Source organism: Cetorhinus maximus, chromosome 2 (genome assembly GCF_964194155.1).
Source record: "Cetorhinus maximus chromosome 2, sCetMax3.hap1.1, whole genome shotgun sequence".
Classification (NCBI taxonomy): domain Eukaryota; kingdom Metazoa; phylum Chordata; class Chondrichthyes; order Lamniformes; family Cetorhinidae; genus Cetorhinus; species Cetorhinus maximus.
The window spans coordinates 77,197,918-77,209,249 of NC_135880.1; the positions used below are offsets into that span (position 1 = coordinate 77,197,918).

At 40.9% G+C, this 11,332-nt stretch overlaps 1 protein-coding gene across 1 annotated transcript; it reads left to right on the forward strand.

The window, feature by feature from the left end:
- Positions 1 to 205: 205 nt before the first annotated feature.
- Positions 206 to 10,904, forward strand: srp19 (signal recognition particle 19). Its single transcript, XM_078566266.1, has 5 exons — positions 206 to 1,358; positions 2,340 to 2,415; positions 3,739 to 3,810; positions 3,907 to 4,015; positions 10,127 to 10,904. The coding sequence occupies exons 1-5, from the start codon at positions 1,321 to 1,323 to the stop codon at positions 10,258 to 10,260; spliced, it is 429 nt and encodes a 142-aa protein (XP_078422392.1). The 5' UTR covers positions 206 to 1,320; the 3' UTR covers positions 10,261 to 10,904.
- Positions 10,905 to 11,332: the final 428 nt, after the last annotated feature.

Here is an 11,332-nt window from a genome sequence, read left to right on the forward strand (position 1 = left end):
ACAGGCTGGAGAAGTGGCAGATAAAATTGAATGCAGAGAAGTGTAAATTGATTCATTTTGATAGAAAGATGGAGATGCAATATAAAACTAAGGATATAATTCTAAGGGGGTGCAGGGTTAAAGGGACCTGGGGGCATATGTGCACAAATCATTCAAAGTCGTAGCTAGGGCAGGTTGAGAATTGGTTAATAAAGCATACAGGATCCTGGGCTTTATAAATAGGAGCATAGAGTACAAAATCAAAGAAGTTATGAATAAAAGCAAAATGCTGCAGATGCTGGAAATCTGAATAAAACAGCATGCTGGAAATACTCGACAAGTCTGGCAGCATCTGTGAAGATAGAAAGAGCGATATAATGTTTCAAGTCAAATATGACTCTATGGTTCTGAAGAACTCATATTCAATTTGAAATGTTAACTTTGTTTCTCTCTTCACAAGTGCTGCCAGACTTGCTGATTATTTTCAGCACTTTCTGAAGCTACGATAAACCTGTATAAAATGCTGGTTCAGTCTCAACTGGTGTCATGTCCAGCTCTGGGCACCACACTTTAGATGCATGTGTAAGTTTTAGAAAGGGTCCAGAAGATTCACGAGAATGGTTCCAAGGATGAGGGACCTCAGTTATGGGGAAGATTTGAGACGTTCTCCTAGAAGAAGAGATTAGAAATTTTGATAGAGGCATTTAAAGTCATGAGGGGTGGACAGAGGGAGAAACTTTATTGAGAGAAGGGTTGAGAGCTAAAGAACACAGATTTAAAGCGATTGACAAATAGGAATAATGGCATCATGAGGAAAAACTTTTTCATGCTGCTAATGGGTAGGATTTGGAATGGACTGCCTGAATGTGTGGTGGAAGCAAATTCAAGCGAGATTTTCCAAAGAGAATTCGATGTTTACCTGAACAGAGAGAAAAATACAGGGAAAAGACGGGCCTGGGCCTAAGAGTTGCTCTTGCAGAGAAACAGCATCCTTGAGACAAATGGCCTCCTTTTGTGCTGTAAGCATTTTGTGATTCCTTATATCCAGTAGCCTGAAGCATGACTTGATTTTATTAAAAGTTGTGTTTACGTCTGATGTTATTATTATCTAGTTTGGATGTTTCCTTCTTCTCCCTTGTTAAAGGTGACATTTCAATGGGGGGGAATCTGAATTTGACGGACCGGATTATTGCCGAGCGTAAAGCGGAAGCTGTGGTGCTTTGGAGATTGACAGCCCCAGTATCCAATAAGATCTGAGGAGTGCTGACCAATCAGCGCAGTTCAGAGGTCGAGCGTCTGGTTTGATACTGGCTGACTCAGCGGGAAGCGGAATGAGACAACATGGTGTATATGGACAAAACTCATGCTGATAGAGAGAGGTAAGACCCTGCGGTGGCGGCGCATGTAGTTTAATGTGGTGAAGTTTGGAGAAACCCGGGCGCCTTTTTATTTTGTATGGAAATGCCCGAGCGTTCCATTATGGAACCCTGGATCCCCTGCACATTCTATTGTGTCGTCATCATAAAGCGGGGTGCGGTTGCCCAAGTGACGGGGCCAGTGGGCATGCGCAGATTGCCGCCGGCCTGTTTGCAGACGTTAAACACCCTTCAGTTCAATCACCGTTTTGGGCTGTCCGCCGTACACCGACCCCCGGCAGCTGCGGCTACCAGGCGAACCCCCTTTAGGCTGGACATCGCTTCTCTGCAAAGCTGAGACTGATTGGGGATGTCCGGAATCAGAGAGATATAGACACATGGGGTGGCACCAATGTTTACATCCTCCGTTCTGAAATAACATCCAGTCACCATGGCTTTTAACCCATTTCCTATCCATGTTGCTATAATTGTACCAATAAGTTCTCTATTCATTTCCGCTAATCGAACTCATTGTACATGCTGCTGTCTGAGAAACCAGAAAGTACAGTGACTGGAGTAGCACTGAATCTCCAACATGTGTTACTGAAAGCACCAATGAAAAAGACAGTGAGTGTGAAAAGGAACATTGCTGTAGGCCATATTAAATCGAGAGCTGAGAGTGTATGAGTAGAGATTTATATAAAAAATAAACCTATTTAGCAGAAACACATAACTAAACGTTGTTTATGCTGATAAAACATCAACTTACAATTTTTGGGACAAAAGAACAGACATTTATGGTGGAAATCAGTTCCAAAAAAAAACCCAACTTTAATGATAGCTAATGATTATTGAATCAGTCGGGGAGGAGTTAGATAAGTATGCATAGAGAAGAATAATGGAAATTTCTCTAAAATATTGGAGATTACTTTTTGTGATAACCTAGGGAAATCTCTTTCAAGGTGGGTTCAAAATCTAAATAACGTTTTTTTTTTGTCTTTGAAGGTTTATTTGCATATATCCAGCATATATAAACAGCAAAAAGACTATAGCAGAAGGAAGGAGAATACCAGTAGAGAAGGTGAGATTAATGAAGATTTCTGGTAACTGACTGCTTTTTATATGTATACATACTGTTTTTTTTGATAATCGCTGACTGTATTCTGTAGCCCAAACAACAATGGCTGTGGCATGGCCCTTATGTCTCAGGTTGCACCTTGGCTTCCTCCCTACTCCTCCAGCTCTTACTCCTCCTCCTTTGAATATCTTGTCCTTTTCTATCCCTCGTGTTTTTTTCAGTGAAGTTTGGTCTAGCATTCTCCAAACCTCTCACTGATTTCCATCTCAAGACATCCCCAGGCTATCCTTTAGCCTCTGCTGCAAGGAACTCCTTATCCTGAATGGCTTTGGTTTTCCTCTTGACTCCATTCTGTTCAGCTTATTCCACTCCGTTCACTGACTTCAATCATGCATTCTTTTAACAGCTGTCCTCCATTGTCCAGCTCTGTGTGACTGCTTTTGCATGGTTGCATTCAGAATGCAACCAGGTCAATTTTAGTACTAAACAAAATACTTTGGATGCTGGAAATCTGAAATGCTAGAAATACTCCAGATTGGAGGGTGTCATGAATACATGGCCAGAGGTGAGATTAGAAGGGTTGGGGTCAGAGGGAAGTGAAGGGAAAGAAAGATCTGAAGGGGTGTTGGTACACATGAGTTGTTGGAACTTGTTATCCTTTAAACCTGAAAGGAAGAAAAAAAGATTTTGTTAAAGCGTCAGATGAGACAAAAGGATGAAATGAAACTCTCCCATTACACTTGCTTAAAACCTGTTGCAGTTCTGATAAAGAGTCATTGATCTGAAGCATGAACTCTTGTTTCTCCCTCCACAGATACTGCCTGACCTGCAGAGTGTTTTCATATCAATTTCAGCATTAGTCTCACTCCCTCCCTAAATTATTAACCCAGGAATCACCTCGCAGTCTGTCTTTGTTCTCTTTTCCTCAGCTACATGCTAGCCTTTGACCCCACCATCTTCAGATACAGGATTAGCTTGTACACATGAGCAACTGACACCCAACCCTTCCCTTAACTTTCTGTGATATTAGACATCTCCACTCCCTTAACCTTATCATCAGTTGCAGGACCTTTTCGTACCTGGTCCTAGCCATTGGAGTTCCCTGCCTAAACCTCTTCTGTCTCCCCTCCAACCTCCACCACATCAATATTAACAAATCTGAAGACCAATTTCTTGATAAAGCTTTTGGTTATTTTGTATAATCATTCCTGGCATCAGTTTTCAGTATCCATGCATTTACTCTGTGAAGTACCTAAGTACATGCTTTTCCTAAAATATGCTACGTACATGGAAATTGTGTAATTGGTAATTTTTTTTTCTGTAAAGGCTGTTGAAAACCCAACATTTGGAGAAATTAGAGATGTTTGTGCAGCAGCAGGACTGATTGTCGCTGTAGAGGTATTTATTGTGTTTAATGATTTTGCTGAATATTGAGCATTTAAGATTCTTGGTGTTTTTCCCATGTCCTGTTAATATACTTTTTACACTTTTCAGAATAAACTCTACCCACGTGAGTGGAACAGAGATGTACAATTCAGAGGCAGAATACGGGTTCAATTGAAAAATGAAGATGGGTCCTTCTGTTTAGAGCAGTTTCCCACACGTAAGTAATTGAATCTGTAAAACATATACAAGGGTCTGTTAACTGCACAGCATGTCTTGTGCATGAGGTAATTTTTATATTTCCTGAACAATGTCTATAATCGTATGCACTTCACATTTTCAAAGCAAATAATGTTAATTCCATTAATGCCTTTTTATTCATAAAAACAGAAATATATCAATATTTGCAAGCGCAAACATTAACCTAAAGATTATTCAAGGTGTTTGTCAAAGTATCATGTAATAGATTTGTTAGCAAAAGTAAAGCTGATGAGATTAATGAGACAGTGGCAGCATGGATAGGAATTTGGCTAAGGGACTGGAAATAGAAACTAGTGATGAACGGTTATTTTTCAGATGGAAAGAAGTATAGTGATGTTCCCCAGGGATCGATATTGGAATTGCTGCTGTTTCTGATCTGTATATTAATGACCCGAACTTGGATAATGGGGCATAATTTTAAAGTTTCTAGGTGATGTATAACTCAGCTATGTTGTTTATCACAGAGGATAGTAACAGACTTCAGGAGGACTTCGACATACTGATAAAATGGCAGATAAAGTTTAACACAAGTGTGAAGTGATACGTTTTGGTAAGAAATGGAAGCAATATAAACTAAATGGTAGGATTTAAAGGGGGTGTCCTCATTGAGATACCTGGGGGTGTATGTGCACAAACCTTTGAAAGTAGCAGCACAAGTTGAGAAGGCTGTTTTTAAAAAGTATATGGGATCCTTGACTTTGTTGAAGCATAGATTATAAAAGCAAGACAGTTGTACTAAACCTTAATAAAACACTGGTTCAGCCTCAGCTGGAGTACTGTGTTCAATTCTGGGCACAACGTTTTAGGCAGGATGTCAAGGCCTTGGAAAGGGTGCAGAAGAGATTTGCTGTAATGGTACCAGGGCAGAAGGACTTCAGTTACATGGAAAGACTAGAGGAGGAGGTTCTCCATCAAGCAGAGAAGATAAAGAAATTTGATAAAAGTTGTTCAAAATTACGTAAGGTTTTCATAGAGTAGGGAGGAACTGTTTCCAGTGGTAGAAGAGACAAATCTAAGGTGTTTGGAATAAGAACGAGAAGCCGCATGAGGAAACAGCTTTTATGCAATGATTTATTGTGATCGGAAAAGCATTGCCTGAAAAAGTGGTGGAAGCAGGTTCAGTAGTAACTTTCAAAAGGAAATGTAAACATACTTGAAAGCATTTACAGGGATATGGGGAAAGAGCAGGGGAGTGGGACTAATTGGATACCTCAATCAAAAAGCTGGCACAGGCTCAGTGGGTCTAATTGCCGCCTCCTGTGCCATGTCATTCTGTAATTCTAAGATTTTGAGTGAAGTCTCTTTGTCAAGATATGTGTTGTTGTGCAGTAACAGATTTATTTGCTTAAAATGTCTCTGCACTCGTATTTTGATGTCACTTGAGCAGTGTGTGAAACTGATTTTTTCAAACTGCTGAGTAAACATCAAAGGCCATAAACCAATGAACTATCCATTCAGGATAATGTGAATATTCTGTACAACATATGTACACTTTCTTACCAATAATTTGTTTATTTGGACATCAGCAATGATCTTACAACTTGTACAGTGGTGAGTTGTATTCATTTTAAATGTAAACATTTCCATTTTGTGATCATTAATTATGTTTTATTCTCTAGATTATGATATTGGAGGCATAAAAAAATTACAGAAATGGGCCATTTTGTCCATTTGGTCTGTATTCATGTTGATCCTGCATATCAGCAGTAGTTCTAATGCATTGTGGTTCCTATATCGCTTTATTCCTGTTTCCTTTAACCTCCTATTAATCAGGTGTTATAACCCAGCAAAATCCTCTTCCCATTTTGTGCACTATGAAAGTTTGCCCAATGACTGTTAACAATTGAAGAGACTGATAGTAAGACCAAATTAATTTTGCAAGCATATAATGTATATTTGGCTGCTTAGCTTGGAGCATGTATACATAGTTGAAATATTCTTTGTTCAGGAGATTTAAAAATTATTGAAAGCTTTGTGTTTAAGGTCCATGAATTGCTCATGAGAGTGTGATGTATTGATGGGGTCATGATGAAATGACCTCATGCCTCAGTCACATTTTGACATCATTTACTTTCATCAATATTAAGGACCACATTATAAAATTTGGCAACTTCAAGATTATTTTAAAAGTAGAACGTACTAAAACTGCACAAAGGGTAGTTAGTAGGTCAACTTTTTGGTTGTCGTCCTTCATCAGAACTGAAAGATAAGCAAGTTTCCTGGTTGGGACTTTATGGGATGGCAGGGATAGAGTTGCAGGCGGGAGGGGAGAAATTACCAATAATGCAATCTCAGAAACAAAGTTAATGGATTGAATGACCTGAAAATTGCTTAAAATAAAGGTAGGAAGCATGCTCCAAAGAAGCACTTCCATGAAGCAATGGAAAGACATTGACAAAAGCTTGAGAGCAAAATGAATCTGAAAATGGAAAAGTTTGGAAATGTACGGTAGGTCTTGAAGAGACCAGAACAAAGAAAAGTACAGCACAGGAACAGGCCCTTCGGCCCTCCAAACCTGCGCCGATCATATTGCACGTCAACTAAAACATTTTGCACTTCTGGGGTCCGTATCCCTCTATTCCCATCCTATTCATGTATTTGTCAAGCTGCCTCTTAAACACCACTATCGTACCTGCTTCCACCACCTCCTCTGGCAGCGAATTCCAGACACTCACTATCCTCTGCGTAAAAAAACTTGCCCTGCACATCTCCTCTAAAGTTTTCTCCTCATCTTAAATCTATGTCCCCTAGTAATTGACTCTTCCACCCTGGGAAAAAGCTTCTGACTATCTACTCTGTCCATGCCACTCATAATTTTGTAAACTTCTATCAAGTCACCCCTCAATCTCCGTCGCTCTAGTGAGAACAATCCGAGTTTCTCCAACCTCTCTCAGCTTCCCAGTTTAAAATATCTCCACTTTCAAAAGGCTTCATTAGAGTTTTTTTAAACAAAACATCCTTTAACGTGCTAATTAATGTGAAAAATGTATTCATCAAAATTCCTTTTCAAATGGACTGCTAACCTGACAAATAACACTTCAATATCGGGGAGGCGATGGCGTAGTGGTATTGTCGCTAGACTAAAAATCCAGAGACCCAGGGTAATGCTCTGGGGACCCGGGTTCGAATTTGAATTCAATAAAAAATCTGGAAACAAAAGCCTAATGATGACCATGAAACTATTGTCGATTGTTGTAAAAACCCATCTGGTTCACCAATGACCTTTTGGGAAGGAAATCTGCTGTCCTTACCTGGTCTGGCATACATGTGACTCCAGACCCACAGCAATGTGGTTGACCCTTAACTGCCCCCTGAACAAGGGCAATTAGGGATATATGGGTAATAAATGCTGGCCTAGCCAGCGACGCCCACACCCTCTGAATGCATTTTTAAAAAATATATAAACCATTATATATTTGGCAGCATTGCTACCATCAGTAGCCCAGGGCCTGAAGCATGGTATCTGATGTTTGACATCTGCCTTTAACTATACGTATAAAATCAAGTTACACAGTCACACACTTAGTTCATTTTTATTATTGGTGTGTCAGAAATTTCCATATAAAATCTTCAGTTCAGTCATTTTATGGCACAGGAGGAGACCATCTAGTTGACCAAGACCATGTCGGCTCTCTGTATAGCAGTCAGGTCAGTCTCATTCCTCCCTCTGTCCCCGCTGTCCTGCAAGTTTATTTCCCTCAGGCAACTAGTCCTTGCTTTTGCTCCTGTACTGGGTCTAGTAGGAAACTGGAGCATAGAATCAGTGAAAGTAGCAGCGGGGTTGAGGAAATTAAAATACATTGTTACTCTGCAGTCCTGCCACATCCAGTCGTGAATGGTGGTGGATAATTAAACAACTCACTGGAGGAGGAAACTCCACAAATATCCCCATCCTCAATGATGGAAGGGCCCAGCACATCAGTGCAAAAGATAAGGCTGAAGCATTTACTGCAATCTTCAGCCAGAAGTGCCGAGTGGATGATCTATCTCGGCCTCCTCCGGAGGTCCCCAGCATCACGGATGCCAGTCTTCAGCCAATTTGATTCACACCACGTGATATCAAGAAACGGCTGAAGGCAATGGATACTGCAAAGGCTGTGGGCCCTGACAATAGTCCGGCAATAGTACTGAAGACTTGTGCTCCAGAACGTGCCACACCCCTAGCCAAGCTGTTCCAGTAGTGGTATTGTCGCCAGCTACAAAACTGGCATTTACCTGGCTATGTAGTAAATTGCCCAGATATTTCCTGTACACAAAAAGCAGGGCAAATCCAACCTGGCCAATTACCGTCCCATCAGTCTACTCTCTGTCATCAGTAAAGTAATGGAAGGGGTCATCAACAGTGCTATCAAGTGGCACTTGCTTAACAATAACCTGCTCACTGATGCCCAGTTTGGGTTCCGCCAGGGCTACTCGGCTCCTGACCTCTACAGTCTTGGTTCAAACATGGACAAAGGATCTGAACCCCCGAGGTGAGGTGAGAGTGACTGCCCTTGACATTGAGGCCGCATTTGATAGAGCGTGGCATCAAGGAGCCCTAGCAAAACTGGAGTCAAGAGGAATCAGGGGGAAAACACTCTGCTGGTTGGAGTCATACCTAACACAAAAGATGGTTGTGGTTGTTGGAGGTATTCATCTCAGCTCCAGGACATCACTGCAGGAGTTCCTCAGGGTGGTGTCATCAGCCCAGCCGTCTTCAGCTGCTTCATCAATGACCTTCCTTCCATTATAAGGTCAGAAGTGGGGATGTTCGCTGATGATTGCATGATGTTCAGCACCATTTGCGACTCCTCAGATACTGAAGAGGTCCATGTCCAAATGCAATAAGACTTGGACAATATCCAGGTTTGGACTGACAAGTGGCAAGTAACATTTGCACCACACAAGTGTCAGGCAATGACCATCTCCAACAAGAGAGAATCCAAGCATCGCCCCTTGATGTTCAATGGCATTACCATCACTGAATCCCCCACTATCAACATCCTGGGGGTTACCGTTGACCAGAAACTGAACTGCACTAGCCATATAAATACTCTGGCCACAAGAGCAGGTCAGAGGCTAGGAATCCTGCAATGAGTAACTCACCTCCTGACTCCCCAAAGCCTGTCCACCATCTACAAGGCACAAGTCAGGAGCGTGATGGAATACTCTCCGCTTGCCTGGATGAGTGCAGCTCCCACAACACTTTAAGCTTGACACCATCCAGGACAAAGCAGCCTGCTTGATTGCCACCACATCCACAAACATTCACTCCCTCCACCACCGACGCACAGTAGTAGCAGAGTGTACCATCTACAAGATGCACTGCAGGAATTCACCAAGGCTCCTTCGACAGCACCTTCCAAACCCATGACCACTACCATCTAGATGGACAAGGACAGCAGATACATGGGAACACCACCACCTGGAAGTTCCGCTCCAAGTCACTCACAATCCTGATTTGGAAATATATCGCCGTTCCTTCACTGTTGCTGGATCAAAATCCTGGAATTCCCTTCCTAACAGCACTGTGGGTGTACCTACACCACATGGACTGCAGCAGTTCAAGAAGGCAGCTCATTACCACCTTCTCAAGGACAATTAAAGATGGGCAAGCCCAGCCCGCAATGTCCACATCCCATGAATGAATAAAAAAAAATTTCTGCAGTGAGTTCTATACAGCTGCCAGAGTGGATGTGACCAAAGTTTGGCAGAAAAATGCTAAGGTGCGAATTTCTTGTAAGGGCGAAAACATGAATCAGGTTGGTATTATCAAGAAATTAGTTGTTAGAGATAACTTCTGATTTTGGCAGATCTGGGAAGGAACTAATTGGGTGGTTCCAAGTGACCAGTTAGTTGTTTGGGAAAGAAAGGGACATTATATGATGCTGGAGGAGGACAGGAGCACAAAACTTACTTAAAAATATTGTTGTCTCCAGAATTAGAGAGAGATGTTTCTATGGTGAGTCTCTAAGGGAGTTTATTAGCACGGAAGTACAAATGTAAACAAATGAGTTGTTTCAAAATCACTGATAAATTTGTAAATAAATCCTATTTTTGTACCATTTTCCTACCTCTTCCCTCTCTCCAGGTAAGTCAGTAATGTTATATGTAGCTGAAATGATTCCAAAACTGAAGACCAGGACACAGAAGGCTGGAGGAGGAGATCAGAATGCACAACCAGGGGAAGGTGGCAAGAAAGGCAAGAAGAAGAAGAAGAAGTAATTCTGTTGTTGTTGCTGGCTTCAGTTATATTTATTTTGAAACCATTCCTATATCGTAAACACGTTGAGCATGCTGTTTTCATTTGGTCCATAATGTAGGACAAATCTGGCACCACCTTTATTCTAAATAGTGGGAGGGAATAAATTCAAAACATTATAATTGCTTTAGATTAAGTTAGGAACATTTTCCTGATATTTTTAAGTGCCTGTGGTTAACCTTTCACTGCATGTCTGATTTAGAGGGTGTCCATAACAAAATTAATATAATTCATACATTATGTTGTAAATCAAGTCCAATTATAGGTCCTCAAACGGGCAGTCATTTTTGAATATTCAAGTGCTTTTCATGTTTACTGGTTCACTAGAATGGCGTTTAAACTGATCAAAAAGCGTAAATAGTAGTTGAAATGTAGATTTGACAGAGCTCTTTTTCAGGGAGCAAATTATTAAAAAGACAGAAGTGTAACATTCAAAGTAAGAATTTGTCAACACATGAAGCTGCAAAATTTGGCTGACATGGACATGATGGGTTGAATGATCTGCTGCTATTCCATAATGCTAAAGCTGCCTGGCAGGTTTTTTGTTTAAACAGAACTTCATGTCTTTTGTCAAGCTGATTGTAATGAAATAAATAGTTGTTTTCAACTGCAGTTTCTTATTTTCAAATCCGAAGTGTAAGATTAAAAGTGCATTTGGTTACAAGTGAAAGTATAGGATTAGAAAGGATCAGGCCAATCCCAAAAATTGATGACTTTCAATCACTCATTGCCTCAAATATTTCCACACTATCCACGTCGTAAATTTTCTGTGAACCTTCCTACTTTTACACCCGAGCTAATATTCCTAATTCTGAGTGGTGACCTGGAACAAACACTGGTGTTCAGGATGAAGCAGTTCTGGAAAAGTGAGAGAGAGTTTATTTATTCCCTGAAGAATACTGAAAACATGAAAATGTTTTCTATCCTTCTACTTCTCAAACTATCTCAGGCTCTTCAATCCAACCCCTCCTCTTAACACAAACAGTATATCTGTTTGGGTGCCATTTTCTGCACTGTCTGGATATAGTAGTGACT